General features: G+C 43.9%; 1 protein-coding gene across 10 annotated transcripts in view; it reads left to right on the forward strand.

Annotated features, from left to right (window-relative positions):
• The window catches only part of FTO (FTO alpha-ketoglutarate dependent dioxygenase), a 269,303-nt gene that overhangs the window by 95,641 nt on the left and 156,261 nt on the right, over positions 1 to 17,401 (forward strand). Inside the window, exon 8 of one of the 10 annotated variants that reach the window (XM_079988828.1) lies at positions 8,293 to 8,813. The exons of the other annotated variants lie outside the window; for them this stretch is intronic. Coding sequence (XP_079844954.1) covers positions 8,293 to 8,298 — 6 coding nt within the window. The 3' untranslated portion in view covers positions 8,299 to 8,813. Of the gene's footprint in view, positions 1 to 8,292; positions 8,814 to 17,401 lie in introns of those variants that run through there. 10 annotated transcript variants of the gene reach the window in all.

The raw sequence follows: 17,401 nt of genomic DNA on the forward strand, positions 1-17,401 counted from the left end.
CCTGGGGGTAGCCACACTCTTTATTTTCCTGTTCCTTGATGAAGTCCCATAGAAGGAGGCTAAGGCAGGGGTGGGAAACTCTCCACTCTGTATTCTGAATTTAACCCTCAAGGCCCCTCTAGCAGGCCCTTGGGACCCTCCCCAGGCCACACCCCTCACCGGCTTTGCTCCATAGCCCCCTTGCCCCATGCTTTTTCCCTGGCTGGAGTGAGTTGTTGAACTCTGATAATGCCTCTTGTTCGCTTGGATGGAGAAGTGTGTCTTTGTAGAAACTTCTGGCTTTCGTGTGGCTGGAATATAGATTGTTGGAGAAAGGTAAGACACACTATCACCTCTGGCCGCACCACCACTCACATGTACTTCCCAGAAGACTGCCTACAGGGGAAATGCGTCCCTTGGGCTGAAAAGGGTTCCTCACCCTTTGCCTTCCTTATTTCATTGTTAGGGACTGTGTCACACATTTTTTAGACCCAGTTTTAGGAACAGCTGACCACTGCCCCTGTGGCGAGTTGTGCCACTGTAGAGTCTCAGTAAAGAATCTTCCTTTCTTTCTTTCTTTCTTTATTTATTTATTTTTCTATACTGCCCTATACCCAAAGGTCTCAGGGTGTTTCACACAAAGGATCACATACATAAAATCAAAATAGAAACAGCAACCCAATAACACCCCCTAAAAAGAGCCATCATTTAAAAAAGGGTATAGGATGTAGATCAGGTCAGGCAAAGGCCTGGTTAAAAAGGAATGTTTTTGCCTTGTGCCTAAAGGTGTATAGTGAAGGTGGCAGGCAAACCTCCCTGGAGAGAGCGCATTCCATAGATGGGGAGCCACTGCAGAGAAGGCCCGTTCTCGTGTTGCCACCCTTCTGACCTCTCGAGGAGGAGGCACACGAAGAAGGGCCTCAGAAGGTGATCTCAGGGTCCTGGTAGGTTCATATGGGAAGAGGCAGTCCTTAAGGTATTGTGGTCCTGGGCCATTTAAGGCTTTATAGGTCAAAACCAGCACTTTGAATTGGGCCAGGAAACTAATTGGTAGCCAGTGCAGTTGGACCAGGATCGGTGTAATATGCTCAAACCGTCTTGCTCTGGTGAGCAACCTGGCTGCTGAATTCTGTACCGGCTGAAGTTTCCGAACCGTCTTCAGAGGCAGCTCTACATATAACGCATTGCAGTAATCTAACCTTGAGGTTACCAGAGCATAGACAACAGTAGTTGGGCTATCCCTGTCCAGATAAGGGCATAGCGGGGCCACCAACTGAAGCTGATGGAAGGCACTCCAGGCCACCGAGGCCACCTCAAACGACAGCAAAGGATCCAGGAGTACCCCCAAACTAAAAACCTGCTCCTTCAGTGTGGCAGTGTAACCCTATCAAGAGCAGGCAACCTCCCAGATCGACTGAGTCCAGGCTGGCCGTTGGTTTCTCCCGGGTGCAGGAGGTTCTGTAGGTGAACTTCCTGTCTCATGGAAATATTGGCTGAGAGGCAAGGTCTCCTGGACTCCTGGTGTGTCTTTTGTTCCTGGTCTTGCACTTTGCTTCCGCTTCTTGCCTTGTTCTCTGCTCCTGCCTTCTGGATTGTCCTCTGCTCCTGAGTGCGCCTTGGTTCCTGGCTTCCTCCTTGATGCCCCAGCCTTCACGTTAGTTGAGGGTGAGATGATGTTAAAGGCAGGGGAAGGCAGTCTATATTCAGCCAGAGCAGGTCTACTTACAGGACAGAAAAGTGAGCAAGCTTTTATAGAGAGTGGGTAACTGCGGGTCACATGACCAACTCTGGCCAATGGCTGTAAGGGGGCTGATGGGCCTAGTTCAGCCTAGTTCCAGGCTTCAGCCAAAGAGTACAGTGCAGGGAGAACTTGGTGGTGGTTATGCAATTATTTGTCTTCATACTGCTTTTCTTCTAAAGAACGCAGGGTGCGTGGACCCCTTTTATTGTCACAATGACCCTATAAGATAGATGACACACAGAGAGTGAAAGTGACTGGCCGAAAGCCATCCAATGAGCTTCACAACAGAGTGGGGGTTTCGAACCCAGGTCTCGCCAGTGTTTGTCCAACATTAGAAGAGTTCTGCTGGATCAGACCAAAGTTCTATCTAGTCCAGCATTCTGCTGCCCACCAGGGCCATTCAGAGGCCTCCAGGAAGCCCAGAAACCCATGTCAGCTATTGTGACATCCTGATTTTGTTGCTGAAAATAGCATGGCTAGATCTTCTGCCATTGATCTGTGCTATCCTCCTTTAAAGCCACCTAAGCTAGCGACCCTCGCTGCACCTTTCAGCAGTGAGCTCCATAGGTTAATTGCATAAAGCACTCTCTTTTGTCTGTCTTGAATCTATTGCCCATCTATTTCCTTTGGTGACACTGAGGTCCAATGCAGTCTTCCCAGCTGTATGAGCCCAACCAACAGCATAGCTGATGGCCAATGCGATGGAGTTGTATAGCCCAAAATATCTAGAGGGCACCAGGTTGGAAAAATCTGTCCTGATGTTATGAGAAAGAGAAAAAGTTGCTGAAGGCTTTGCATACACATTGCCGCCGTGTGTATTTATTGATGTATCTACAGTATAGTCCACATACACATATGCACACATATGTATCTCAAGGGGTATGCAACCTGTTATAAGAATAAAATCAGCAAATAGCACCCATAAAATGTCAATTTGCCTCTGGGATGTTGCCAGTGGAAAGTTCAGCATTCGTCCACCACTTCTCAGCCACCTAGGGCTGGCAGTTAGACCTAAGGGAAGCTGCCCTTCAAGCCTGCTGGGGATGGTGGGAATTGGGCTTGGAGGGAGCACACCTTTTCCAAGCTCACCCAGTGGATCCTTTAAACTGCAAGTGAGACTGCTCTGAAGTTTAAAGGATGATGCATGGTTCGGAAAGGATAGTTTTGACTTCAGAAAACACAGGTACATCTGAGCATGCATTTCATTGAAAGCAATAGGGGTGCATTCCAAAAGAGCTGAACATAGGATGTGCACCGGTTATCCTTAGCATCTCCTTAGTTAGATCAGCCTCGGGCACTGGGAGCTGGGGAAAGGGGTCAAAGTTTAAGGTTAGAAATCAACAGCATGTTGTATTTAAATTATTGGGGGCGGGGAGTAGGAAATGAAATTTTACAGATAAAAAGTAGAAGCAAAATACAAAAATGTATTTTCTCTCTGTCTCCCTACCCTTGTTCCTTTTCACAGTGGGATGTCTTGTGTAATTTAGTGGGTGGGTGATGCAGAGAGAAAGTTGGAAGGGGGCTCTCCAAAAGTGGCTGTAGCAGCTATTGGAACGGGTAGCTACTACAGTCATAATAGGCTCTCCATGGGTCACATGGAGCCTTTTTCAATAGCTCCTGTGTGAACTCTGCAAGTCAGCAAGTCAAAACAGGTCACAAGTACAAATATTTCTGCTTAAGTTATTTGTAGATCGTACCCCACATGTCCAGGTTGGACTAAAGAAAGGAGATAATTTTTGTCTAAATACCATAAGCCTTGTTGTTCTAGTCTCTGAGAGGCAGGAATCTAGCTTTAAGGTACATGGAAAGATAATGGATTTAAATATAATCTGGATGTAGCTGGATAATTTCTGCAACTGTCTTTCATCCCAAGTTTCATAGGTACTGAGCATTTCTGAATAAAGCATAAGCTTGGAAAAGAAGTTAAAGCTAGAGAAAATGTGCATGCATTTAAATATTAAACCATCCTTTCTAATGTCTTATTCTTAAGATTCAGTCCTTTCAAACTGGCACAATATGTTAAAGAGTTTCTCTTCCTAGTATCTCCCACTGTTTGTGCCATTAAGCAGTGCTGGAGTCTTGCTTATATGAGGTGTTACGATTTCCTGATGATTGGTTATATTATTTATGATGCAAAGAGTGTTAATCCTATGGCAATTAACACCCAATTTGGCTCAACAGCATGGTGATGATGGTGGTTAAAGATCTGCCTCCCCCCCTTTAGGTGTTCAATGTGTGTTCCTGTTTGGCTATGTTGACTTTTGAGGTTCTTTAGGCTAAGCATTTCCCTTTCTGATTTGGAAGTTGCTGTATCTTTCATATTCTATGATGCGTTGTTAAGAATTGGCACCAGATGTAGCCAGATAGGTGGCTAAAGCAGAGCTGAGATGACTCGCTGCCCACGCCAACAGTTTTCCAAAATGTGCAGATCGACTCCAGAATTATTATTATTATTATTATTATTATTATTATTATTATTATTATTATTATCTCAATTTTTCCACCCTGGGAATCTGGGGAAATTCCTGGGCCAATCCAAGGAAAGCTTCACAGAGCTCATCCGTCTCTCAGTAGCTTTTCTGGCCTGTTGCTGTGCTTGTGCATTGTATCCTGTCTCTCCCCCACCCCGTGTGTGTCTCTCTGTGTGTGTTTGTTATTTGTCTCTGCAAAGCAGAGGAAAAGCCATACAGTTAGCAGTCTTGACAGAAAGTGTTGAGGCACATCAGACAATTAGCCTCACTTTGCAGGACAGAAAGCAGAAATGCTTCCCAACCACCACCTTTTGTTATACCTAGCTGTGTTTAAGGCATATCCTTGCATATGGCATTGTGGCTTTCAGCATGACTTTCTGTTTAAGGTTGTTTTACTGCCGTCTGCCAGTCAACCGTTGGCTTGTGGTTAGCTGTAGTTCTCTTATACAAATATGAGACATTCTTTCTGTTGTTACACACTTAAACACACACACACACACCCCTTTCCTTCTTTTCCTGCTAACCTTCTGTCATATATCATTAGTTTCACTTGTGCTCTTAAAGGAGTGATCTGTGCTTCTATTGTTTCCTCTCAAGAAGCCTACGGAAGGAGAGGTAAGAAGAAGGACATTCCCCAAACCACAGAAAAGCACAATGGATCATTTAGACTGCAGTTCTAACCATGCCTAGTCAGAAGCAGATCCTGCTGATGCCCAAGTAAGTGGGGTTAGGATTGCAACCTTAATCAGTACTTGGGATGTGGACATGTGTTCTGGGCAGCGGTGGCTGCTCTCTCTGTTACAGAGATGAGGTATTCCTTATTCTCTTGTCACCTGGGCTGGATTCAGATAACCTGGTGCGCTGCTGGAAGCCTTTGCAAGGACTCCTGCTAGTGCGACAGGACTCCCCCCTCTCCTTCCCCACTTCTGCCTCCTCCCCATCCGCTCTCGAGGGTTGGGAAGAACCCCCAGAGGTGAGAAATTGCTGCACGTGCAAGCGGGAATGCCTGTGCTGATGGAATGACCTTTTTAGCACCATGAAACTCCTACCTTGAAACTTTTAAAGTGCTAGGGTCACATTCCCATGTGGGCATGCCTGTGATGGGTGGGGCCAGATGCATTTGTACAATAGGTTACATTCCAGCCATGTAAAAGCCAGAGGTTTCCATATGGGGACATGCCCCCATCCACACATCCATCTTGTAGACAAGCGAGATGCATTGTCACAGTTCAAGGACACATTCAAGCCAGCAAAAACACTCGTTGAGGGTAAAACCTGACGAGGAACCAAAGGACCACATAGAAAGGCCTTGGAAGACCACATATGGACCCTAGGATTGAGGTCCCCACCCCTGCTATAGAACCATCAGTGTGATGCATGGAGTATGAGTCTAAAATATGGCAGACAGGAAACAATGGAGAAAGAAGAAGGAAGCAAAGAAGGGTAAACAGGGAAGCAGCATGTGATGTACAGCTGTTTCAGTTTCCTACACCAAGTAGGCAGCCTTTGCCAACCTGGTGCCCTCCTGGTGTTCAGGGCAGCAGTTCTAGGAATGGGTCCATATTCACGGAGAACTTCTGCTCCATTGATGACTGTGATTCTGAAGTCCTTTCATTCCTTGATTTTTTTTAACCAATCTCTATTCTTAAAAGCAGATAAATACTCATTTTTAGACTTTTGAAATAATAATAATAATAAATTGTGGAAAGTTCAATGCATCTGTTCTATAATATGGCCATCTTAAACTCTCCACCATTATCTCTCTTTAAAGAGGACTTGGTTGTCATTGTGTTCCAGATCCACACACCACACGGCCCTCCCCATATACTTAAAATCTTTGTTCCTGGGAAGAAAAACCAACTTCTGAGCCTGATATTGCTGGTATAGCTGAGTGCAAAGAAATTCTGAATCCTGTCCTTTGAGTAAATTCTCAATCTGACACAATAAACATCAGGAGATTGAATTCACCTAATATATTCTTAATCTCAAATAGAGAAAGGGGGAAAAATGAAACGTGAAACGATTCCCACTGGGGATGCTGTAAATCTTACAAAATACATACGCTTTCTGTTTCAGCATACATCAAAGCGAGGTGGCTCCGGAGATTAGAATATGTTTTTAATCTTAGTTTGATGAGCAAAACTTTCACTGTAATATTTATTATGAGTGGCTTCACTTGTGTTGCCTCTTTTCTTTGTTCTGTTTATACACGGCTTCCTTTCTTCCTGGGGGGAAAAAGAGAGGGAGGGAGAAGAAGTTGGAAGTATCACTTTTCACAAAGCGAAATGATAGTGCAGTGGTTTGTTCATTTTAAGACCAATTGTAAGTCCACGTGGCAGATACAAACTTTCCTTTTGTTGTGCTACCTCCCCAAGGAAAATGCCGCTTTCCAATAGCTTCCCATGACTGCTTCTCATTTCTGTAGGAGTATCAGTAGGTTCAGCTGACTGTGGGAGGATCAAACGGGCAGGCGAATGGCGGGTTTGAGAAATGTAGCCAATATCTTTTGTTGTTTGCTTAGAAGTTCTGTTTGTTTCCTATGATATTTCTCCCCCCTTCCACAGAGCCCCTTCTGTGGCTCTGCCACAGAAGAGACACAGGGTAGGGGAAAACAATGGATGTTTTTGTCCTGTGTCACACAATCTTTTCCCTTCCTCAACCTCTTGAAGATACTTGGGCTGGGAGGTCCGAATACCCCGCCCCACACACTGAAAAAATGCACAAGGCTAGCTCTGACCCCAGCAGCTACACCCCCATATTCCGCATGTTAGAAGTGGCTCTTAATACATATTGGTCTACATGTATAGAGTTCCTCTATGTGGGAGTGGGGGCTAGCTGGACCAGGGTTCCACCACATGTGAAGGAGCTCTGCACCCATACATGTGTACCCTCAAGACCCTATTATTGTAAGGCACTCTATGTGGGGCTACTCTTGGGCCTGGCCCAGAGGCTGCAGCTGGTGCAAAATGCTGCGGCTCAACTGTTGATGGGGACAGACTATTGCCAGTTCATAACTGCAGTGCTCAATAGCTTATACAGTGGTACCTCTAGTTAAGAACTTAATTCATTCTGGAGGTCCGTTCTTAACCTGAAACTGTTCTTAACCTGAGGTACCACTTTAGCTAATGGGGCCTCTCGCTGCTGCTTTCTTTTCGTGTGATTTCTGTTCTCATCCTGAAGCAAAGTTCTTAACCCAAGCTACTATTTCTGGGTTAGTGGAGTCTGTAACCTGAAGTGTCTGTAACCCGAGGTACCACTGTACATTAGCAGCCTAGCTCAAGATTCTTGCATCACTTTACAATGCATTAACAATTTGGGCCCAGGATATCTCAAGGACCAGCTATTCCCTTCTATCCCTACCCGATCACTGAGATTTTAGGGGAGTCCGTGTTAGTGGGCCCACATTGGGTTGTATCCACCAGGAACCATGCATTCGGTATTGTGAGACTGCCTTCCAGCTGGGGTCAGACAAATCCCCTTGCACCTGAACTTCTGGCACCTGCTGAATACTTTTTTTATTCCAGCAGGCATTTTACTTGATCTTTGAATTTATAGTCTTCACTGATTCCTATATATATATTGTATTGTATCTGTGTAAACCATTTAGGGACTATTGTAGTTAAGTGGTATATAAATTGAGACAGTTCAGGAATTGGTGATCTATTTTCACTGTGTGTGTGGTAGTCCAATAAATGAAGCTACATCACCTGGGCTATTATTTCAGCAGTCAGGAGGGCTAAACAGCTTGCAAGATCCTGTGCCCTTCATGTCTGAATTCTCTTCCTGAGCAAAGCAACATTTATGTACGGTAAGCCTTTGTTTATTTCCACATGCAGACACACTCAATCCAGATAGCTCAATGAAGATGTCAGCCCAGGATGCAGCAGTGGTGAAAAAGGCAAATTCTATTGCTAGGGATCATTAGGAAAGGCGCTGAAAATAAAACTGCCGATATCTTAATGCTGTTACACAAATCCATGGTGTGACCACATTTGGAATACTGTGTGCAGTTCTGGTTGCTTCACCTCGAAAAGAAAATTGCAGAGTTGAAAAGGGTTCAGAATATGGCAACCAAAAAGTTTTTCTTCCTCTCATTTATAGCACTAGAACTCATGGACTGAATGTAGGAAGATACAGGACAGATAAAAGGAAGGACGTCTTCATGCAGTGCACAGTGGAACTTGCTCCCATAGGAGGCAGTGATGGCTACCATCTTGGATGGCTTTATAAGAAGAGGTTTAGACAAATTCATGGAGAACTGGAGGCAGTAATGTTTCTGAACACCAGTTGCTGGAGGAGACCACAGGAGGAGGGAGTGTGCTCTCATGCTTCAGTCCTGTGTGCAGGTTTCCCACAGGCATCTGCTTGACCACTATAAGAACAGAATGCTAGACTGGATGGGCCAATGCTCTTCTTGTGTTCCCTGTTTTACTCTTTTCTGTTGCCAAACCGAGTGGCTCATGTTTAAAAATGACTATGCAAAAGCCGCAAAGAGGTGCCCAGATGGTGATACCTGGTATCACGACACGGCCTAATTGATCAGAAACTACCAGGCATAAATCGGGCAATCTGCTCTCTCCCTCCTCCCTTTGTTTTGTTTTTACCCCCCCCCCCTTAATAAAAACCTAAAATTTCAAGTTGCCGGAGTGAAACACGCCACATCTTTAGAGGTCAGATGGGGCTGAAACTCAAACAGCTGTCTGACAAACATCCTGGATTGTTTTTAATTGTCTCCCCTTTCTTTGACAGCAGTAATTCTTGTTTATATTGTCAAGAGGCTTTTTCCCTGAGCACAAGTGCGCCATCCTCCGAGGTCACATGCTTAACCCCTTGGCATGGCTACAATATAAATGGCCCCCTTTTGTTTTCATTAATACGTATCCAGAGTAGTATATGGGCAGAATGCAAGGCAAGGGGGCATTCACAATACTTAAATAACTTATTGTTAAAAGGGGGGAGGACCAAAGAAAGCATATTTTTTTGTCTGTGTCTCATGGTGGGTTGGTGCAGCCCGCTTGATTGATTTGCCAAGGGAGAGGACTTTTGTGTGGCATGTTGATCTTTTGACCTGGAATACAGCTTACTGACCTTACAGGTTCACTCTCTTTCTTCCTCTCTTAAGACAACTTTTGTTATTCTAATACATCCAAAACAGTAGGAATAGCTAAGGTTGGCTTGTTTTTGGGCCCACCCCAAAGGTGCTGGCAGGGCTGGGGGTGGGCACAGACTGCTTGCATTCCTTTTTCATACCTTAACACCTGATGTGCCACCAGATAAAATTTCTTTGCAACACGAGAGAAATGGGACACCCAAATGAAACAATTCCCAGAGGGGTAGCCATGTTATTTAGTCTCTTAGCAGCAAAAACAATCCGAGAGTCTTGTGGAACCTTTTAAAGACTAACAAATTTAGTGTGGCTTAAGTCGTCGTGGACTCAAGCCCACTTTGTTAGATACATGAAGTGTGAATTCTTAGCTGGCAGGAACATAGAGGAGAAAATAATAATATGGAAGTTGAATGGCAATAAAGGTGCTAATAACAACAACAACAACAACAACAACAACAACAACAACAATAATAATAATAATAATTTATTTGTACCCCGCCCATCTGGCTGGGTTTCCCAGCCACTCTGGGTGGCTTCCAACAAAGATTAAAAATACATCAAAATGTCACACATTAAAAACTTCCCTGAACAGGGCTGCCTTCAGATGTCTTCTAAATGTCAGGTAGTTGTTTATGTCTTTGACATCTGATGGGAGGGCGTTCCACAGGGCGGGCGCCACTACCGAGAAGGCTCTCTGACTGGTTCCCTGTAGCTTTGCTTCTTGCAATGAGGGAACCACCAGAAAGCCCTCGGCGCTGCACCTCAGTGTCCAGGCAGAACGATGGGGGTGGAGACGCTCCTTCAGGTATACTGGGCCGAGGTGATAATTGGAGCTTGAATATATGCTGAATAGACACTCTAGCCTTTTACAGTAGTAGAATCATAGAATTGTAGCGTTGGAAGGGATCCCAAAGGTCATCCAGTCCAACCTTTTGGGCTCTGACTACTGGCCTGGTTGGGTCACAACATTAATCTCTGCTCCTGCAGGACCCTGTCATTTATCAATGCAAGCTCTTCCACTGAAACCTGAGGTTGTGCATTCAGCTGAAATATGGCAGTTCTGTATATTTCCAGGTCATTAAAAAAAAAGTGCTTCCCCCAACCCCCTGATTTTTCTTTAAAAAAGTTTGAAAGTTTATTTTATTTTATTTAAGAATGTAAATAAGAATTTAGGGTTTGGGGCTTCAGCTTTAGAACCACCAAACTCCTTGATGTGTTTCAAGTGTGCTTTCTGAAAGACATACTGGCTCATTCTTAGCAAACCCAGCTGAGGAATATGCCCTTGGTATTTTTATATGAAAGCTTCATTTTGCAATTGTTCCTCTGTGTAAATGGAACGTATAAATATACCGAGGAAGGCAAAGGAAGCTATTATCTCTAGAAGATGAGCCAATAATATATGCTTATCAAAGCAGAACACTGCTCTGAAAAACTGCAAGTTATACTTCAGTGAGGATTCATGCCAGAAGCAAGAGCAGTTTACGGTGGTCTCGCCCCTCCCCCCTTTCAAATTGCATTAATCAGGGTAAAAAAACAAAAGCATCTCTCTCTTTCTGTTGTTCGTGTTTGTTTACCTAATTGCAGCCGAAGAAAAATCCAGGTATAGATCTCTGAAATGGAAGCTTAATTAACCGGATTCCTATTTTTGCATCCAAAGTGGAAATACTGAATGTGTGAAGTGAGGGAACAGGACCACCTCCCTCCACCCCAAACTTTGCAAATTCATGAGTTCTTCTACACAGAGAATAGAGACATGCAGTTTGTATGTGCGTGGGCCGTTTCCCTGAAACAGTGACCCTGCAAAATCTGGCATTCTGACCTTGGTTTCCAGTAGTTTTTGAATGAGCTTAGGGTTGCTTTGACTCATAGCTAAGGCAAGGCTGGCTAATATTCATGATCTCACAAGTATGAAGCTGCCTTATACTGAGTCAAACCACCAGTCCATCTAGCTGAGTATTTTCCACATGGACTGGCTGTGGCTTCCGAGGGCTTTGGGCAGGAGACAATTCTGGATATGCTTGGGACTGAACCTGAGACGTTGTATTCTACAAGGAATTTTTGACTTAGTTCTTGCATAGGGAACATATGTTCAGCCTTGTAGGCAATCTTTGGGTTCAGGATGCAGAGGCTGAGGAACAAAAACACATGCTATGCTATAGTCTTCTATTCAGAATGTTTGCAAATACAGTGGTGCCTCGCAAGACGAAATTAATCCGTTCTGCGATTCTCTTCGTCTAGCGGTTTTTTCGTCTTGCGAAGCAAGCCCATTGACGGCTTAGCGGATTAGCGCTATTAGCGGTCTAGCGGCTTTTAGCGATCAGCTGAGAGGCGGCTTATCAGCGGAACAGCTGATAAGCGGCTTAGCGGCTTAGGAAAGGGGGGGGAAGCGGAAAAAAACCCGCGGGAACTCGCAAGATTTTTTTGTCTTGCGAAGCAACCCCATAGAGAAATTTGTTTAGCGAAGCGCCTCCAAAACGGAAAACCCTTTCGTCTAGCGGGTTTTCCGTCTTGCGAGGCGTTTGTCTTGCGGGGCACCACTGTATGGTGACTTGTTTCCCTTGTGAGAAGTTAGACCCTCAGCTGGATCCTTTTGCAAATGAGACTTTCTTTGTTGTGTCCTCTTGCTTTCCAAAAAGATTTTCACCACCATCCTGACACACACATTCCTGAATGTTATTTATACTTCATATTATCTTCTGTCTCTGGGTTCACTACAGCTTTTGATGGTTTTGAGAGGTGAGGGAGATCACAGGCAAATCAGAATCCTGTTCATCTATAGATCTGACAGTACAAGTCCAGGTCTGACCAACTGGAGCATCTTTTCCAGCTCGGTTCTCACACTGGGATGGAAAGTCATGGCAGAAAACTTGTGCCACCAATGCAGTGATGAACAAATATGTCAATTTCTGTTTCTCATTTCTTCAGCATTTAGTTCAGTTCTCCACATTTTTGCATCCATTTGCAATTTGAAAACAAAAAGTCTGCATTGAAACGAGTCTGTATCGTAGTGCAAATTTCCCCTACTACTGACATTTTTCAAGCAATGTTAGCTAAAATAATGCAATTTATATGTTATTTTCAGTAATACGGCCATTTTAAAGTGCAGTTTCTTTAATCTGCACCTTTTTTTGGTACACATTATTAGGCTAGAGAACTGCATCACAAAATCCAGGTCAGTGCTAACCTCGAAGAATAGCTGTGTTGTGGTTCACATACTGCTTAGAAATTAGTTAGGTTATCATCATTAAATCTGAAACGAACTGAATTTCTACCCCATTCCTACCAACTCATGGATCACTGTCCAAGAGACCCTCCTGCCCCTTTCTGAACCTGGAAGACCTCTGTACCTTAAGGTTCCTTCCAGGTGCTGTTCTGATTCTGAACACAAAATGCCTCAGCAGTGACTAACAGAGCTCTGCTTTGGAGGGTATGGGAAGATATCAGGGAGCAGGAGTGTGTGCACAGTTGAATTTATTTTTTAAAGTTGATGATCAGGGGACCCAGCCCAACCCTTATTCCCAAATGAGGGAGCCTTCCTTGAAACAGCTATTTGGCTGAGGCCCAGTGTGGATAGATATTTGCTTAAAGGTCAATAAAGGTTTTCTGTGGACAGCTGCTGTATCTTTTACCACCTTTGTTATCGGCTGGCATCTGCCTGTCTCGGGAGACAATGTAAGTGTGCACCTTTGGTGGTGAAGCCAAACCGCTGGAGAGTTACAGTGTCTGCTGTGGCTGTAGAGACCAATACAGGAGAGGCATGTTTTGTTGCAGCTGGAGCGGAGGAAGACATCCAGTTGTGCTGTTGCAGGTGTACCATGGTGTTTTTTCTTCCTGCATTCCTCCTAGCGGTCGTTCCACTGCTGTGGATGCACAACCAGATAGTCTATCTCCAGGCACTGTGGTCGTCCATAAGGGATTCCCACAGGGAAGGGTTCATGTTGCCAGCCTTCATGTTTGCAGACATCGTTGTAACACAGAGTTGGTCTGTCAACAGGCCTGGTGCCTGAAGGCAGCTCCCCATAGACCACTTCCTTGGGGATCATGCCATCTCCCATTCTGTGGACATTACCTTTTTTAATTAGTTGACCTATTTTCTTAGAGAACTCCCACAGACTTAGACAGAATGTCCTTCTGTGTGGACGTCTTTAGGAGTAGGGCCTTCTCATTTGTCTTTCCTACTTTCTTAAAGTACATAACCTGAATAAGCCAAATTTTCCACTGAGATACTGGGGGAGGGGTATTTATAGATTTTTCTATTTGTGGGGAATCCCCCACCAAGGTGGAAATGGGATTTCCCACCATACACTTCTTTGGGGAAGCAAAGGTAATATTGACATCTACAGTGTATATAAAAGATGACTTCTTAAAACGCTGCTAAGTAAATATTTTGGATAATGGAAAGTGCCAAAAGTAATGTTCCTGCCGATGTATGTCGGATACTGCCAAAAAGAGCTTTGTGAAGAGGATTAAACTTTTTAGCATTGTCATTTTAAGTGGCTTCAAAGGGAAACAGTATTCTTCCTCTATTGCCGTTTTAACTGCCGCAATGAAAACAGAGAGACGCAAAGAGAGACTTTTGTTTTGGAATTTGACGTCTATGTTGAGTAGGCACCTCCCCCACTTACTTGACTTCCTTATGCATTTGGGTTCATAGCTTACCATGAATGGATACGGACAAATATATATAAAACTTCCCCTCTAACCCTCAGCACTCTATGTATGCTCTAACAATAAAGGCCTTGACTGTCTGTTATGGTTTAGTCATACAGGCCACATGACCCGGAAAGCTGTCTGAGGGCAAACACCCTAACCACTGCTATAGGTAACAAAGGTGTTTTCAGGGTTGGGTTACTCACAAGGCGACTGTGGACCCACAGATGAGTCCTCACTATTTAGCCTGCTCCTGGACCTCTTAGCACCAGCACTTTGAAGATTGAAGAGTGGCTCCACCTTCACCACCTCTCAGAGCTCCAAGAGGGCTCTTCTGAGGGGTCCTCTGTACTGGTTCCAGGAGTACCCTTTCTGTTCATCAAGGTCCTTGACCTGTGGAGTGGGTCTGGTTCATCCTTCAAGGACTTGGTGTCTGGCACCATGTCACGGTTAAGCATGCCATTCTTATGTGGTCTTTCAAATAATATTCCTCAATATTGGGGAGGCCTTTGTGACTGAAGCACCTTACTTCTAACCTTTTGATGTGCTTCCCCTCCCTTTGCTATGTTTACCTGTTGCTGTTTTATTTGTACTCCATTCTACGAAAGCTTCATGGTATCCCAAGTCTCATCATTTTTTTTGCTTCCATCACAGATTAATAGGGCCATCCCTCTGGAAACTTTGTAAATCACTTGAGATTTTGAGTTGGAGGGTGATATCACCATGTTTTAAATAAACAAACTAAAATTCCATAATTCATTTTAGGTTAAATTAGAGTCCTTGCCAAGCTCATCTCACCCCCCCCCCAAATCCCTGATGTGTGGGGTCTTATTTGACCCCAGTATTTTACCCTCCATGTGTAGTTGAATAAGTGAGTTCTGATCTGAGCACTACTCAGACTAGACCCATTGACGTTAATGGACATGGTTAACTTTGTTAGGACTATTAATTTCAAGGGGTCTACTCTGTGTAGGACTTAGTTGGATACAGCCCAACAAGTCAATCTTCCAGCAACATAATTCCAGAGAAACATGCTTTTTAAATTAATAGATTGATCTTGTTTCTTTAACGAAGCTTTATGATTTGTCCTTTCAGCTGATAGGAAGCCTGTATGTGTTTTGTATTTTTCATTAAGGTTCCCCCACCCCATTTCTATTTTTGTTTATTTTATAGGTTCTTTGAGGGTAGCTGATGTTTTTACCTGTTGTCATGATTTCTATGACTCCGGGGGAGAAAGCTCTTAATAATAATCTCTTGCCTGTTAGCTCCCATGAGTCTGTCTTCATTGTATAGGCTGCATATCGCAACTGTAAGAGTAGAATGTACTGAGCTTTAAACAAGTCTATTAGGCTCACCGCAGCCAAGAAGGAAAAAGAAAAAGAAACCCTTGGAAAATTGCTGAAAGGAAAGAAAAAGGCTTAGCTGGGGGGTGGGGGGAGAAGCAACAATTTTGTAAACCCTGCAAAGGTCAGAAAAAGGCTTTTGGTAAGTATGCAGAGGCTAGAAATCAAATCCCATTTCCTATCATAAGAAACCAGTTGTTTTTAGCAGCAGTGGTTAATGTACTATATGTGAAAGATTTAAGACTCGCTGGAAAAGCTTTGCTCCTGTTTTATTGGGCTGCTATTGAAAAGCCAACAGCATAACTTCAACTAGGTGCTTTGAGATTTCTTAATGGGCTGTCAAGGGCAAGACACCAGGTCTGTGCTATACTAGCTCTTTCCTGTACATTAAAACAACAGGGGCCAAAATGATCATATACAGAAGTATGAATTACTTGATGCGTTCTCTGTTCCATATGGTCCGCCGTGTCTTCGGCAATTAATCATGTTACAGAATCAGTTGAGTGCTCTCCGAAGCATTGAAGTCAACATTTTAGTTTTACCTGTGCAAGGCGAAGGGTGGGGAGGTAAAAGGGGTTGCAGGCATAAAAGTAGCAGGATGAGAAGTTTCTGGCGCCAACGTCTGAGCAGCTGGATTTTATAAACAATTTCTTTTCTCCCCCCTCCCCTTTCCTCATCACTTCTCTGCTCTCCTCCCTTTGCTTTCTTCCACTCCACAAACACAGTACCATTTTTCAACATGGTCCCCCCTCCGCACCAAAAAAGTTGTTGAGTGAAACTTTGATATCAAGCATGACATGCTGTAAACAAAATAGGACCAGTGTTTGAGCGTAATATGTCCAAATTGCTGGGTGATAACTTAAAACATGCCAGCCACTTTCACCATAGCAATTGCCAACACGGCCCCATTACATGCTGTGTATACCGATGAGATATACAAGCTACCATTGATATACATCATCCAAGTCCTAGCCAACATGTATGCCTTCGAGATCTCAAGTTAAATTCTACTTTTAGTTGCATCCAGCTCTTGTCACGATACTGTCATTTTCCCACCATAAAACAACTGAAACAAGCTGGACAATTAGCAGAAGGTGAATCTCACTGCTTGCAAACACATGTCTTATCCGCACCGCCATTTCTCTTTGCTATTGATTATTGGCTGTTGGACTGCTTTCCTTGAAGTGGGAAGAGCTTAGCAAGGGCTCAGAGGTTTATCCTGCTAATCTCTTTGGAAATACTAACGAGTACATTAGATCTCCTGGTGAAAACCTCATTTGTTGACAAAATAAAGCAAGACTCTGAAAATGGAACAGCCTTCTCTGCTCTGGTTTAAATCTGGAGTATTTGTTTTCCAGAACACAGGGAGAAATGAAATATGTGGAATCATGGCACTGCCTTGCAGGAAGTGGAGTGGCTGTGACAGGAGCCCAGAGCTTTTTCAGGGCACCAAGTTAATTGATGAGAATAACGATTCTAAAAAACACTGCTTGTGACTTTCCAATGGCAAGCAATGTCTTGTTATCTCTGTTGGGGCCTATTCAGGATGTGCTTTCACCAGCATAGGGAGCAGAGGAAAGATAGCTTCATCAGGTCCTAAGTATTAGCACCCTCCAAAAAGTCTCTGCTGAGAGACTGATGAGATAAAGCAGACCTGCAGGGTTTGTTTGTTTGTTCTGCTGACCTTGTGTGCCAAGCACATCTTGGGGGAAGAAGAGGGATGCCCTGAACCAAAGCTGAGCCCAGTTTTCAAATCTGAAGGCTTCACTCAACATTGGGTAAAACAAAGTTTCTGTAGACAATTATCTGTCATTAAAGATCATTACATGGACGAAGAACCCAGAGTTGACCTTTCTTTGATAGCGTGCAAAGCATTCAGAAGAAGACTCTCCCATCTTCTGGGGACAGGAGTCATACCAGTAAACTTTTTGATGGATTCCTTTTTTAAAAAAATCATCAGTGTTGATTTGAGGAAACAGCTTTCCCAGTTGATAACATCTTTGACCACATTTCTTGAACTCTTGACCTCTCACTGTCAGGGCACATCTTTTCACCTTCTAACCCTTTATTTAACTCAGGTTCCTAAAATGGGATGAACATTGGAAACCCT

This window comes from Podarcis cretensis (genome assembly GCF_951804945.1).
Source record: "Podarcis cretensis genome assembly, chromosome: 8".
Lineage (NCBI taxonomy): Eukaryota > Metazoa > Chordata > Lepidosauria > Squamata > Lacertidae > Podarcis > Podarcis cretensis.